This window comes from Convolutriloba macropyga, chromosome 11 (assembly GCF_964194025.1).
Source record: "Convolutriloba macropyga chromosome 11, txConMacr16.3, whole genome shotgun sequence".
Lineage (NCBI taxonomy): Eukaryota > Metazoa > Xenacoelomorpha > Acoela > Convolutidae > Convolutriloba > Convolutriloba macropyga.
This window is the reverse complement of record NC_134478.1, coordinates 40,139,866-40,155,882: the sequence shown is the minus strand read 5'-3', so window position 1 is coordinate 40,155,882 and position 16,017 is coordinate 40,139,866. Positions and strand designations below refer to the sequence as shown.

The window sequence follows — 16,017 nt, the reverse complement described above, 5'->3', positions numbered from 1 at the left end:
CTGGACAGCAGATAAATTTGCCTGCAAAGACGATGAATGCGTGTTAAATCTACAAAACAAATTACACTAAGGTAGCTTTTAAGTGATAGTGGCGTTTTTTTTCAATTCCGTAACTTACATAAAAATTGATAAAAATTTCCTGTTTCATGAAATGATGAAATTAGAATTATTGGCTTGCGGAGCATCATAGACTTTTAGTTTTTTAAAGCAAAACAATATGACTCGACCAAATTGAACGCTATCACTCTCAGTCATGTGTTTTGACAGGTTTTGTTTCAAACGTCTTTCATCTACCTTTGATTAGTTTTTTCAGGTACTTTGCTGACGTGTATTTGCTCATCGTGTAGTTTTATGCACATTGAAGGTGATCACAGATCCCTAAGTATAGGCTTGTAGCTCTGATTTCCACCTAAGGTCCATTGGTTGCCTTTTCTGACTTTGCTCAATCTTTTTTTTTCGTTCTAGATGGTACCAGATATTCGGGGCTGACAAGATAGCTTCTACATTATAACACTTGTTGTCATTCAGTTTGTTGTGATCAATGCACTCGTAGAGATATGACTAGTTTTGACTATTTTTGCTCCTCACATCAATGCGCTTGACGCTAGGGTCGAAGAAAAATCAGAAAAAAATGTAAGATAAGCAGTGAAAAGTTGTTTTTCGCCGCAATTTTGGTAAATAATTTTGCGGTAAAATGCAGTGAAACTATGTGATTCAAGCGTGTTTGGACGCTCTGGTTGCGTTCTATGAGGCCAATAAAAAGTTTTTTGCAGAGCTTAATGAATTATGGCAGCTAACTATTTGTACTCTATGTGTAGAGAACAGGTTTCTAATAACGTAAATTCAGTGATAATAAGTTATGTTCAGTCTCGTTTATCGGAGAATTACTGTTTTTCACCTTTTATTCGGGCAAAGTCAAGCTCCCACTTTTTGGGCGGGAAGAGTTTCAACTTTAGTAAAATTGGCCTCGGCCATCCTGGATTGATGTATCATCAACAAGCTCTGGGAAGAGGGACTCCTTAAATTGAACCAAAGAAGGGGCGAACGATCTCACCAATAGATCAGAGGGTGGCTCGCGTTGCCTAGAATTCTTTTTCAAAAAAAGTAATCAAATTATCCAAAACACGTGCGAGACCGGTAAAGGGGCAGACGTACGTACCGTTTGGTGTTTTTTCCTTGACAACGCGTACAGATCAATTTTTTTCCAGACGACGGTTCCGCAATTTGTTCAGGAGGCCATATCCACACGGATTGAGGTCTTTGAGGTTCCACACCAGGTCATTGACTTTTAACGAATCACTCGGTTCGGACCATTTGCTTTGCTTCGTCAAAAACGGAGTGTACTCTTTAACTAGGTATCTCCAGAAGTGCATCATAAGCTGCTGTACCTTTATCCACGACTTGAAGCATGCTGGCCTTGTTGATGAAAAATCTCCTGATGGCAGTGAATTGTAAGGTCTCGGCACCAGAAATTGGTTTAGGTTGATGATTTTTTTATTGTCTGGTGCGTCAGCCAGATGTGTGAGGTGTTGGGATTTCAATCTGCATTCGGTCTCAATCATGGTGTGGAAGACATCTGATGTAAGCCTCTTGCTCCTTAGAATGAATAAAATGATTCATTTAGCCTTTTGGATCAATCCTTCCCACGCACCACCAAATGCGGTCAAAAATCCAAATTACATTCTTTATAGAAAGTTCAGAGGACATGCGTTGATTGACAAGACTACGGACACAACGCTTTAATTTTTCGTTTGCTCCAACAAACCTTTTGCCGTTGTCACTCATGATAAGTTTTGGCAGACAACTTTGTAATGCAAAACTTCGGAGGGCCTTGAAAAAAGTGAATGTGTTTAAATCAGGGCAATACTCAAGATGTATCGCACGTGTGACCATGCATGTGAAATTGAGGCCGTAGTAGTTGGTTTCTTTGGTGTCTTTGATATAGAAAGTTCCAAAATCAATTTCTGTTTTAGCGAATGGAAATTATGAGTGAGTATCAGGAAGCCTGCACAGTGGCAGTGGAGCCATAAACGGCTGGATATTTTGAGCATCAAGAAAGAGGCACGAAATCGTCGAAAATGAATGAGACCGATAACATTGTATCGCTGTTGAACGAAAGCTTTGACGGCTTGGATATTTTGGTGTATACAAATTAAATGCGCATGCATAAAGAATTTTTGGTAGTTTACGTAATTGTAGATCTTCGGGAGCAAATTGTTTTAAGTGGGCTCTTAATCTAATTATTTAATTTTGTCTAAACATTGATATAAGGATCGAATCATGCATTTAGAGTCTAGTTTACATCCTCTTCTTAGCAAATGAGCAACTGAATGGAAAACGTTTTCCTGTGAAACTCGGAATAAGCCGCTTTGTGCTTGAACGGTATCGCCTGCAGTGTACTGCTCTTTGTTATTTCGTTCCTTTTTAATTCGGAAAGGAAGGTTGTAAACCGTTGAGAGTGTTAACAGCAGTTTTGTCCAAGATTGAAAAAGTGTTGGTGTCATTGACTGGTTCAGTTGGTGTTGATGTACACGTTGTTTTGTGAACTGAAAGTAATTTGCAGTAAAATGAAATCCAATTGCAGTAACGTTTTATTAGGAAATCAGGAGCCAGTAGCCATTTGGAACATAATTCATCTGGTCCTAGGCCACGTGTTCCATAGTCTGCAAGATTTTGGTTTGTTGGTATATAATGCTCTTGACTAGATTTTGAAGATTTGTGTATTTCTCGGAGCCGGTTTGCGACAAACAACTTCTGTTTCATCTTAGAAGCAATCCAATCAAGAAAAAAATTGACTGTCTGTTGAAAATCGTGTGTCGTGTATCTTGAGCGTTGCCTTTTTTTGAATTTTGTAGTAGTTGTATCCAGGTTATTGCGGCCTCAAGCTCAAGTTTTGGAACACTCAACGTTTTTAAAGGAATTATTTTGTATTCATGTGATTATGAAGTTGGTTTCTTTTTTTTTGGTTTTATTGTCAAAATTCCGAAGGTAAATTATTGCTCCCATGGCATCTGTAGACGCATCAACAAAGACATGCAATTGATGTTCAGTTTCTGGTGGACTTCCAAGAAGATTGAGTGCTCACGAGTGTTCAATGTGGTGTGATCCGAAATAGCTGTTTATTTTTTGCAGTGGTTCATGTAATTCCTCAGGTAGCGGTGTGTACAATCCTCTTCTTAGCGAATGAATAACTGAATGGAAAACGTTTTCCTGTGAAACCCGGAATAAGCCGCTTTGTGCTTGAACGGTATCGCCTGCAGTGTACTGCTCTTTGTTATTTCGTTCCTTTTTAATTCGGAAAGGAAGGTTGTAAACCGTTGCGAGTGTTAACAGCAGTTTTGTCCAAGATTGAAAAAGTGTTGGTTAAAGGACTGGTTCAGTTGGTGTTGATGTACACGTTGTTGTGTGAACTGAAAATAATTTGCAGTAAAATGAAATCCACTTGCAGTAACGTTTTATTAGGAAATCAGGAGCCAGTAGCCATTTGGAACATAATTCATTTGGTTCTAGGCCACGTGTTCCATAATCTCCAAGATTTTGGTTTGTTGGTATATAATGCTCTTTACTAGATTTTGAAGATTTGGGTATTTCTCGGAGCCGGTTTGCGACAAAAAATTTCTGTTTCATCTTAGAAGCAATCCAATCAAGAAAAAAATCGACTGTCTGTTCAAAATCTTGTATCGTGTATCTTGAACGTTGCCTTTTTTTGAACCTTGTAGTAATTGTATCCAGGTTATTGCGGCCTCAAGCTCAAGTTTTGGAACACTCAACGTTTTTAAAGGAATTACTTTGTATTCATGTGATTATGAAGTTGGTTTCTTTTTTTTTGGTTTTATTGTCAAAATTCCGAAGGTAAATTATTGCTCCCATGGCATCTGTAGACGCATCAACAAAGACATGCAAATGATGTTGAGTTTCTGGTGGACTTCCAAGAAGATCGAGTGCTCACGAGTGTTCAATGTGGTGTGATCTGAAATAGCTGTTTATTTTTTGCAGTGGTTCATGTAATTCCTCAGGTAGCGGTGTGTACAATTTCAAACCGAGCACCCAATTTTGTAGCATTACAACCTTGAAGCGTATAGTCACTGGTGACGCAATGCCGATTAGTTCAAAATTGACGCAAAAAACTGAAAAGTTTTCTTGGGCTATACATTTTTCGGAAATTTCTGACAGCTTTCAGCAATACTTATCATCAACGAAATTCGGTTTCTTCTGTCCTAATACGCGCGTAAAATTTTTTGACTCGTCTGAGTCTTCACGTGGAATTCATCGATAGGAATTTGGTCAATTTGAGACCACATCGTTGAAGGCATATTTTTTTTTACTTACATTACAGTGTCTTCCGCTTCGGTGATAGTGGGCAGCGAATGAACGTAGTCGTCCATGTAAGTTTGTTTCAGTATTGCTGGAAAAATTTTTGTGCTTATGTTTCTTTCTGTTTCATTTTTGCTGCTGGGAAAACTATGTGCATCGTCTTTAGCACATTAATTAGGACAAAGATGGATGGTCATTGAGGGCATTCAAATTGCCCCAAAAATTAAACGAGTGAACCGTTATTATCTTAAAAAGTTGTTTTTCGACCAGAGAAAGTGAAGTGCTTATTGATCTTCGTGCTTGAGAGCAATTTGCAGAAACGTTACTTTACATATTTTCAATATCTGCAAATATTGCACTTAGATGTTCACAAAAACGTAACAGTATGCCAAGTAAGCTGTTCAAGAGATTTGGTCCTCCTAAGAGGTTGCTGTTCAATGACTGGCCCCCATACTTTGAAGCAGCATTTGCCACCCGTCGAAGATTTCCAAATTGTTTGGATATTGAAGCGGATGATGAGACAGGCATCATGCCTTCTCCAGGTTCAGTTTCTGTCATTTCCACTGGATTTATGTATTTTCTGCTTAAGTCTGTTGAAAGCGCTTGATCGTAGTTTTCTTTCAGCGTGGGATCATTACCTAGTCTTTTCTCCAAGCACTGAAGCTGGTTATGAACACAGTAAAAATTGTTCTCCAGAAGGCAAGGCGTTTCCCATGAAAACCAAATTCATTTCTCTCAGAGTTATGTCGGATAGTTTTCTTAAAAATTTTAAGGCATCATTGACTTCATCTGATAGAACAGATCCGTCTGCTTGGGTTCCTTAACTTTCAATTCTCCAGAATTCTTCAACTAGTTCACCTATATGTGGTTCTTTTGTCTGCCGTCTTGAAACATAAATAAATGGTTTCGTTCTTGATGAATTATGGTTAAATGTAGAACCTGAAGAATTGAGAGAAGTTTCATTCGACCCATGTATTGTCCTTCATAGTTTGGTTTGCACATTAAACGGTTGCTTAATGGTTCCGGGCATTACTTCGATTGGTTGAGTGTAAGCAAAGGTATTTACACCTAGAAGGGCTCAAATTTTGCCACCTGAGGGAATGTGGCAGAGATTATTAAATTTGTCAAAGATTTGATGGCTGGTGTGACGTTCATTGCTGGCGTGCTGTATGCAAGAGATATCTCAAAGCTTTGTCTCAATGACTTATAATGAGTGATAATGTCTGACGCTGTTGTTTTTGAGATTGGCATTTCGTTCTGGGTATTCACGTATTGAAGAGTGGTTGATGTTTGCGCTTTGCAATGAAGCGCTATAAAGTTTGTTTTGGTGTCAGGCCCTTGACGAAGGCCATTGACAAACTTTGTTGCTATTGACAAAAGACACCAGCATGAGCAGTAGATGTTCAAACCAATCTCTCGGAGGTATCGGCTTTATGTTTACGCAGAAACTTTGGTTGTTTGAAGAAGAATCGGGGTTACTCATTTCAGTTTTTGGCTCTTTCGTTTTACCAAAGTATTGGCCATAGCGGCAGTGTTGTTGTTTGTTTTGGTTTTGTAATACTTCATTTTATGAATGCTGTGTACAACTGCATGGAGCAGATGCTGTTCAAAACGCTGCTCGAGGTCACTTAACTTGTTTTGATGGAACCTGTAGGGTAAAGTGATGTCGGCCGTTGCAATCTTGACTGTTCTTTTGTGAAGAACAATTTTGTCTGAGGTGATTACTGCCCAAACCATTCATCTTGTGGTGATTGCTTTTGGTAGTTGGGACAATTTGCCAAAAAATGTTTTTTTTTTGCAATTGGTGGAATGTCGGTTGTTTTGCTGCTTTCCTTTAGATTTCGCGTGTTTTGAGATTGTTACTGAGGATGACCAGTCGCTATTATCAGTGACTATTTGTGGTTTAATTTTAGGCTGCAAAACAGCGTTAGGTTGGTCACTGCCAGATAGGTTTTGGTTTTATACTTTTGATGCCGGTTTATAGTGAGACATCGGAACATTAAAGTCTTTGAAGTTGTTTATCTGGTTTTGTTGTTGTCTAAATGAAATAAAGGTTTGCTCGCAATTTAAGGTATTGTAAATTTAAGCACGATATTCTAAAATTTGGTAAAAGGAACAAAGTGACGCTGGTTCAGTTGTTGTTGTGAGCCTATGTTCAGTTCTTTTCAACAAAATATGGTAAGGCATTTTCTCTTTCGCTTTCTGTGCAGTTAGAAGCTCTGAAAGTCTTCCTGAAAACCAAGGTATTCAATTGTTTTAACTCAGCGCTTTAGAATGTTTGGGAATGCGTCAAATGACTTTTTAATTTATATGAATCGGTGGCATGTTATAATTCGAGCTAATTTATAAAAGCGACGACTACAACCCTTGGGTCTCCAAAACGGTTCAATATTTCATTTAGAGTCGTTTCATAATACTCGGTGTTACAAGAGTACTACTCAAAGATTTGGTTTGCTTTTCTAGAGACTGAGTTTTGGAGATGCCTGATCCGGTGTGTGTCTGTTATACCAATTTTTTTAAGAACAATAGAAAAAAATGTTAATTTATTCATGGTATCGCAGTGGGTTGCCATTGAAGTGCGGTAGTGACAGTGGTGGTAGTTTGATGGCCTGCTTGTTATTTAAAACGTTTTTGGCAATATAGTTTTTGCATTGGTTTTCTGGAATTGATGTTGGCAAACATTGCGTTAATGGAGCAAAACCGGAAGGATTTGCCTTGCTGTTATTGTTAACAAGGCAACTGTTGGACCAGGCAAATTAAAGATTTCATTTTGGTAGTTATTTTTGCTGAAATAAAAATGTTTTCGTGGGGGTTCATTTTCTGTGATTCAATTGTAAATGATCATCTGTGTACTTTTTTGTCTGTGTTTGATAGTCGTAGCAACGTGTTCATCGATGCAGAATTACGGTTATTAATTGTTTTTGTCCCGTAAGGTTGTACAGAATGAGTCGGTTCGATATTACTCTCAATCTCAATTTGAACGTAGTGGTTGCCAAGGAGCTGTTGTTGGTGTAAGTTCTGCCATTCTGGCCAGTTCTACCAGCTATCTGATCTTCTGTTTTGTGCGCAAAATTGTTCGTTGCGACCGAGTTGACGATGTTAAAAGGGTTGTTTATCTGCTGTCCAATTGCAGCATGTATGTTATTCCCCTTTTCGTTTGACGTCACTGTGTGTTGCAAACCACAAGGGTTTATTTGAGTATTCATTGGAGAATCGGCTACCGGTACTGTCAGGCAACTGTTCCTTACTTTTGAAGCAATAGTAGTTTCTGCCATCGTGCCAGGAGGAAACGGATAATTGTTTTCTTTCTGTAATCAGTGAGGTTTGCAGTAGAATTTGTTTTCGAATTTGACACACTTGCTCCTTGAGTTTTTTTACATTGATGTCAAGTTCTCCAGAGTCACCTTGTGGTTCGTGAAAGTTTGTTTTTGGTCTGAAAATTGCTGGTGCCGTTTTTTTACTACTTATGTTATCTCTTGTAATGGAAAAAAATTGCACTTCCTATTGGCTCTGTGCAGTCGAACTTTCAAATCCGATCTGTGTTTCACAGATTTTGAAAACTCTTGTGATGTGTTTCTGGAAAAATAGTTACTAAAAATGGCTCTTGGGTTTGTTCATATGACCGTGTTATCTGTTGAATAGTACTAGAGAAGATAGTTGTAAAATTTGGCACATTATCAAAATTGTTAGGTAAAGGAAATTGACTGTAAGTTTTGTTCTAAGTAATAATTTCATTAGCAAATTGATTCGTCTGTGGGCACGTATCCTCGTCGGGTGTTTTTTGTCGTTGAGTTATTTTAGGCACAACGTTGTGTTTACTTTATCCTGACGTATTTTCAAATTTTCGTTTAGTGTTTTGGTTGTTTTTGTTATGTTGTTTGGTGTCAACAATTGTGCTTATGGCTGTTGACAGTTATATTTCTCGCAAATTGTTCAATTTTTGTTGGAGTTTACACCAACCTCCAACGTAATCTCTTTTGCTTGTTTTGTTGGAAGTAACGTGAAGTCTCCTGCTGCGTTGGGATTCACTACATCAGTTTGAATGGTGCCAAAGACAACTGGATTTGTGGATAAAAACAGTTTTTGGTTCGATTTGACTTTTTTGCTGAGAAGGTTTGACTAGTTTTTAGAAATTTTGCTAACAGTGATTGTGTATTGCTGTTTGTTGGCAAGAAGGGGGGAAGGTTTGATCCTGAGAGGTATTGGCGGTGGTTGAAGAAAAGCATCAACTTCAATGTTGTTATCCTTAACTGCCTGTGCTGACTTCTGGGTTTGTGTTGGCGATGATCTGTTAGACCCAAGAAAGCGTGAGCTGCACTTCGAACTGAGGCTAACATCTTCTCGTAAGCGTGTGGACGACTGGGTGATTTGTCCGTCTTCATGCAAGCTATTGACTTTATGTTATTAGATCTGCAACTTCGAGAGTAGATTGGACTGTCTGTCTGTTATTGATGAAATTGTGCCTGGATGAGGATTTTCGAGGAAAACTTGTTCGGCGGCTTTTCTCACTTCTTCCTTTGTGTTTTTGGTGTTGTTGATTAGACAATTCAGCGTTCTAAAACTTTTCCTCTGTGAAATTGCAGTTTGAATAAGATCGTGTTGATACTTGAAATTAAATTCTGACATCTTGAAAAAATTTTTTTTGGCAGCTCTGAGTATTTTTCTTTGCCATCTTGTTGTTTTGATCTCATTGTCTTTTTGGAGTTCTTTCTAAATCAGCGATAGATAAAAACGGCTTAAAAATTTTTGGCGGCTCAAATATTATAGGTGTACGGGGTTGAGGGGCCTAACACCAGTTCAACAATCAGACCAAATAAAGGTTTTTTGGTTTGATATTTTTTACCCGTTGCAAACTTCTACAAAACAGTCATACTATTTTATAGATACCTAATCTAGCTTTATGATTTTTTTTGTTTAGGAAAAAAGGAAACTGTCAAACGTACGAACCTAAACAAATTTTGTTGTCAATACACTCAAATAATGGCTATTTTTGTTAATGAATTTTTGACCATTAAATTTAGGATGACTCAATAACGGTCACATTAGATCAAGGACTTTGCTTTCGTTATTACCCTTAATTAAACTCCACATGTTTTATGTTACTTCAACTGAAAGATAATCAAAACAGTATGTTTCTGAGGCAAGGAAAAGAGAAAAGTCTTTACCTATTTTGTAATTAGGGAAAAGGCGATGCGTTCAGGCATTACAAGCTACTAAACAGAAAGTTAGGTAGCTTGCAAAACAGTTTTCCAGGATGATCATTTCTGTTGAACAGTCTTTTGAAAACCAAAATTAAAAGTCTTTTATGTGAAAGTAACGTGTGAAATCTTTAATTAACAATCTTCATCGTCTTTCAAGGTGACGCTTGATACCAGATAATCCGAGAAAATTTGCTCTCCAATTTGACGGTTGCTGACTACTGTGACCATTGGAAAAAAATTTCCTTCAACTATTTTGTGACGTCTGTAGCCATGGATAAAGGGACTTCAACTGTATCTGCTGAGACAGAAAACAAATTTAAAAAAATCTGAGCTTTGTAGGAGCTAAGTTGGCATAAATTTTGATCAGAATTTTGCTATCTGAGTTGGAAAAAAATACCAAGCAGAGTAGAAACATGATCTTGCTTAACAATTTGCTTCGAAGTGAGATAAGCCATCGAAGTTTTTTCTTGCAAGTTTAAATCTTGGTTTTGATTTTTGAATTTTTCGGATCTTTTCCGTTTGTGCCCCCCAATACGTTATGCTCCCCCAGTTACAGAGCACTTGCCATTACAAAGTAAATCATTATGTAAAAATATCGCACGTGCGTCTGGTGGGTGCAAATAACATGCGCCCACTAAGCTGGGGGGGGGGCACAAACGGAAACGATCCAATTTTTTCGCCTCACTAAATGGGTTTTGCTTTTGCCTTACATAAAATTATTGATACTGAACTTTTTGCTTTATTCTTCAACGCGATCTTCAAAAGACGAATTGTTTCCATCTTAACTCTTTTCCAGTTCTTTTATGACTTTTTTGATAAACTTTCAACCTTTCTAGCGCATCAGCGCTGGTCGTTGAGAGTGACAGCTTACTGATTGCAAAGTGTTGTTGATTTCTTTTACAAACCCATTTCAATAAAGATATTTTGACTTAATTTTTGGATGCCGAACAGTACTTTCTTGGTCAAACCTACGTACCTCAGTTTCATGTGAATGGTGCAGTTGCTTGACATGAATGTGAGGGGTATATAAACAAACAATATCGTGGAGTGCTATAAAGCTTTAGACCCAAATATTTTTTACCAGTTTTGCTAGAAGGCGTACAGTACTATTTCGCCTCCCCCCTTATTGTTATACCTCTCACTTAAAGATAATGTATTGTTATATAGAAAATTACTATGTAAAAATGGATCTATTCTGTATCGGCCCCCAGTGTTTTTTTGACCCCCCAGTTACCAATTATATGGATTTATATATATAGCACGTGCGTCTGGGGGTCATAAAAAATTTATGCTCACTAAGCTGGGGGGCACCAGGGGGCATGAAAGTTATATGTCTACTAAGCTGAAGGGGGAGTGAAACAGAATATATTCGGGGGATAAATTGTGCGCCTTCATGGTAGCCTCTTAATTCCCTCCTTCATCAAATTGTAGACAATAGTCTGCATTTTTTCCGTTTGTGCCCCCCTCCCCCCAGCTTAGTGGGTGCATATTATTTGCAACCCCCAGACGCACGTACCATATTATTACATAATGATTTACCATGTAATGACACGTGCTCTGTAATTGGGGGGGGGGGGAGCAAACGTACTGGGGGGCATAAACGGAAAAGATCCGGTTAATTTGGTCTGGATTCACCTGATCAGAGCCCAACTCAAGAGCACACAAGTTTTCGACCGCATAGAAGTCCGATCAGAGGTCACGTTGGTCTGGGATGGTCTGATCGGAGATCATTTCAGTTTGGCACCTCAACTTGGGCTGTAATTTCCAGCAGGATAATAGTGCGGTAAGGGCCAAATTCCATTGATGTCAATCACTATTGTTGCATTTTCGCACGTGGTTTTATTTCCACATGCTATGACTCACTTGAATTCCGTCCATCGATACACATATCATTGGAAAAGGATTTGAATTAGAAGAAAATTTGGTTAAACATTTGGTATTATTTACTAATCTGTAGAACTAAATAAATAAAAAGTGAAAGACAGTATAATGATGTAGAGATAAGGAGATATTTTGAGCGTTATTGCAAGTTAAAGTGTCGGAGAGTTAAACAATAATTTGCGCAGTGATTATAGAGAGAAGAGACGAGAGAAGACGGGGAAAGCCAGCCTGTCACTAATTTATCCAGCCTTGCATTCCCAATGGCAGGAGGAGGGGAAGTATTGAGGTAAGATGAGGTAGGTCTATTTTGTGCCCCCCCCCCCTCGACCCAGTGTTTTTATGAACCTCACTTACAAATTGTTTTATATAGCATATTACTTTGTAAAAATTAGCACGTCGTGGGGGACGGAAAAGTTATAGGGGGATATATCCCTTTATCAAGCTGGGGGGTAGGGAGCAGAATATGCGAAATTTATCGAGGTAAATGATCACTTGTACCTCCCCCCGCCTCCCCCCATCTGAGTGGGGGAATAACTCATACTGATCATGTCGACTAACGACATTATATCAATTAATTGGGTCTTAACCATTCACCTCAAGCACCCCCGCTTAGTGATCCTTCAACCTATTCTCCCGCTCAATTACTTTAAATATTCCTTAATGGGGTTATAATTTCCTGAGGACTATGACGTCAAAAGCTCCTAAATTTACGGAAATTGTTTATAATTGATTGTACAATAACCATAAAAGTTTAACTTATATGCATTTTTTAATTCAGAAGTAACAAGCGGGGCTGCCAAAAACTCGGGCCCATCGGAATTATATGATAACGGCTAAAAATAAACAGACAAGGGGGTCAAACAATTATCAAAAATTTGGGTTTCTCCAATTATTAAACCCCCCCCCCCCCGCTTAGTGGTCAGATAACTTATATCCTAGCCCAAAATAACCAAAAAATTACGAGACTAAACGAGCGTGCATAATCGTAGCTCGTCAATCAAAAATTAATTGAATTCTTAAAATTAGTGGGACCCAGGTTGAGGTCGCGCTCGAAATCGCCTCTGATCAGACCGTCCCAGACCGAAGTGACCTCTGATCAGACGAGTATGCGCTCGAAGATCGTTGTGCGCTCGAAGTGCACTTGAAGCCCCCTCTGATCAGATGAGTTCCAGACCGAAGTGACCCCTGACCAGACAAGTTCCAGACCATTGTCCGGACGAGTTCCAGACCATTGTCCAGAATAAAGTGCGCTCGAAATATTGTCCCAGACTAAACTGCGGTCGAAATCACCTCTGATCAGACAAAGGTGCGCTCGAAGTTGCCTCTGTTTAGACTAAAGTGCGTTCGAAATAGTTTGATCAGAGAATCGGTTCTGATCAAACCCATCAGATTTTCAGATGAAGTTCTGATCAGATTGCTGTTTTATTGTTGACTCTTACCAGAGGCAACAAAAGTCAGTAAGAAAACAAAAAAACTTGAAAAAAAAATTCGCTCGAATTGGTCTCTGGTCAGAGTAGTGTGCGCTCGAATCGGCCTCTGATCAGGCTAGTGTGTGCTTGAAACTGCCTCTGATCAGACCGTCCCAGACTATACTGACCTCTGATCAGGCAAGTTCCAGACCATTGTCCAGGCAAAAGTGCGCTCGAAGGCTTTTCCAGACCATGTAATTCGAGCGCACCGGGAACATGTGTGCGCGCGCAATTCGTCTGATCAGGGGTCACTTCGGTCTGGCCACCTCGACCTGGGGAGTTTTCCCTACATCAACAATTTTTGCTTCTAAAAAGGCTTAAGATTCGCGTTGATAAAATAATACGTTACGACTATGTTAATAAGGAAACAGAAATCTATTGAATCTTTCAATTAAAACAGAAGATCTATTCTGTTTCGGCTCCCCAGTGTTTTTTACGCCAACCCCCCCCCTCCCCGTTGCAAATTAATTGTTGTTTTATAGCACGTTACTATGTAAAAAAACAGCACGTGCGTTTAAGGGGGGGGAGATATAATACCACTAAGCTGGGGGGGGGGCAAAACAGAATAGATCCCAAACAGCTTTGTACAGATTTTGCTCTGCGATTTTTGTTTGTAAGCTGGGTACATTTGATTGAAAATTGTGAAGTAATCGCGCTTTGTTTTAATTTGCATTTATTCGAAGAAAGTATCCGTATTACGTCAAAAAAGCATTTGGGTAACGTCAGAGATATACTATTTATGATTTGTTAATTAGGTGTTGGTTTTGTTTTGAAAATAAAGTTACATGATAAGTGTTGCTGAGCTTTATTTGATTGACTTTTTATCTATTAAATGACTAGAAATTTCATAATCAAAATGTTTGAAAATAGGCAATTGAGTACAAACATTTTCGCATCTCTCTAGGTACTTTTTGGACCACTTGGAATTGTTTCTGTCGTGTTTTCATCACAAAATTTTTTTCTCGGTCTCACTCTATTGGAGCACAGAAAAGAACTTAGAAAATATCTTAGAGCTTAGAAACTTAACTTATGTTGACAAACTCAGACAGAAAACAAACTTACCAGATTTATAACGACAACTGCAGCTCACAATTTAGAAAATGAATGTAAATCAGCTTAGATCTGTATGTTTGTCAAATATTGATATTTATCTACTAATATTGAATAGGAAATTCAACTTTGCGAACCATCTCAAGTGAACTAAATTTTTGCATGTAATAATGAAATGACGCCCACTCATACGCCCCAAAATCGCCTGATTTTTGATACTTTAACCTTTTAACAAATGTACACTTTAAATGTTATATTTTTTTTTCCGACTATATATACCACTGATTTTTGCTAAATTCTTCACAACTTTCTTCTCTTTTGAATCTCCTAAAGTTAATTCTTATTCTCTCAAATATCTTTTGAGCTTTAACAGCTTCAATCTCTAACGTGCCAAAACTCGTCCCGCCTCATCGGGGTTGTTGCGCTACAGTGTTCGTAATCCTGCTAACAGGTTATGGGCCCAGCCATCAGACCGTTGATACGCTAATAGAGTTTTGGTTGAGATTGAAGTGTCAGTGTTGGCAGTTTTAGCTCTTCTAGATTGACGAGAGTTTTAAGATAAAACAATTTTGAGATTTCCCTCGTAAAGAAAAACTAAATCAGAAATTGTGAAAGAAAACTTGAAGTTTAAACTTCATTATGGAACCATCAAACAATAGTTTGAAGTGGATGACGTTTAGCGGGTTGGCTGAGGACTACCCAACATGAAGCACTCGTTTCTCTGCCTTTGCACAAACCAAGGGCATCTTCGAAACGCTCACAGACACAGTTGAGCTACCTGACAGGCCAGCACCACTGAGGGAAGATGCCAATGATGCGCAAACGCGAGAACACGAGGCACAGACTCAAGCTAGAGCTACAGCTGTACAGGAAGATGAGAGCCGCAAAAATCAGATCTGGTGCTACCTGGCGATGACTCTAGACGCCAGCAGCCTCATGCTCATCCGCCATGACTGTGTGAACAGCAAGGGTGTTGGAGATGTCCAGAAAGCGTGGCAACTTCTCCAGCAACGCTTCAGAAGTGACGAGACTACCACAGTGATAAGTCTGATGAGGCAGTTGGCCAGACTACAACTTCGAGAGGACGAAGCCATCCACCAGCACTTCATCAGAGCGCAAGAACTGGTCACCCGATTGCATCATGCTGGTGAGGAGCTTTTTGAGACGCTGTTTAATGCAATGGTATTGAACGGACTTCCACAACGATACGAGCATTTTGTGGTGCAGGAGAGCTTCAATCCTGCAGAGAACTTTGTGGAACTGAGGAAGCGTCTCACCAACTTTGAGGAGAGCCGCAGACAGAGAGATGATGTGGAGGAGGATCAGCACGTTGCCATGTCAGCAAAGAATGCTTCTCATCAAATTGGTATACACTCTTCATTCAAATCACATCCTAGGAAGACTTTTTCTAAGCCTAGTAATTCCAAAGGCCCTAGATTGTGTTTTGTATGTAACAAACCCGGACATTTAGCAGCTAGTTGTTACAAAAAAGACAACGCTGTATGTAGTATATGCAAGGCTAAAGGCCACCTAGCAAGTGCATGTAAACAACAACAAAAAAGTCCTCATAAAGGCTTAGCATCTAGTTTAAGCGCTGAAAGCTCATTTGAAGTTTCAAAAACTGATTTAGTAGTAGATTCAGGCGGTACTGATCACATGATGATAGATAAAACTTGGTTTAAAAATTACCAAAAACTAGAAACCACAGTTAAAAATCCAGATGGAGGGAAAACAAAAGTTGAAGGAATAGGAGATGTAGATGTGGAAGCACGAGACACTAAAGGTGTGCTACATAAGTTGACTTTTGAAAAAGTTCTGCATGTACCAGAGTACAAAACAAACTTAATTTCGGTTTCAAGTTTAGTTCAAAAAGAACACGAATTATTTCACACAAAAGCTAAGTCAGTTCTAAAACTCAGAAGCAAAGAAAGCTTCAGACTGATAAGAAGAGGCAAATTGTTCTTCTTACCATACAGAAAAGAAAAAAAGCACCACTTTTCAAACTTAAGTGGGGGCACGTGTCAAGCAAAACTTTGGCACAAAAGACTTGGACCTTTGAACTTTAGAGATGTAGCAAATACAACAGACGAAGCTTCCCAAGC

The 16,017-nt window shown here is 38.9% G+C and overlaps 2 protein-coding genes across 4 annotated transcripts in view; one reads left to right on the top strand and one right to left on the bottom strand.

Moving 5' to 3' along the window:
* LOC142350017 (protein O-mannosyl-transferase TMTC3-like) overlaps positions 1-16,017 on the bottom strand; it is a 197,285-nt gene that overhangs the window by 87,733 nt on the left and 93,535 nt on the right. The gene's annotated exons all lie outside the window — the stretch shown is intronic.
* Positions 11,332-16,017, top strand: part of LOC142349986 (uncharacterized) — a 69,120-nt gene continuing 64,434 nt past the window's right edge. The window contains exon 1 of one of the 3 annotated variants that reach the window (XM_075401861.1): positions 11,332-11,682. In XM_075401861.1, coding sequence (XP_075257976.1) covers positions 11,657-11,682 — 26 coding nt within the window. In that variant the 5' untranslated portion in view covers positions 11,332-11,656. Of the gene's footprint in view, positions 11,693-16,017 lie in introns of all 3 variants that reach the window. The other 2 variants (XM_075401862.1, XM_075401863.1) reach the window with 2 other exon arrangements.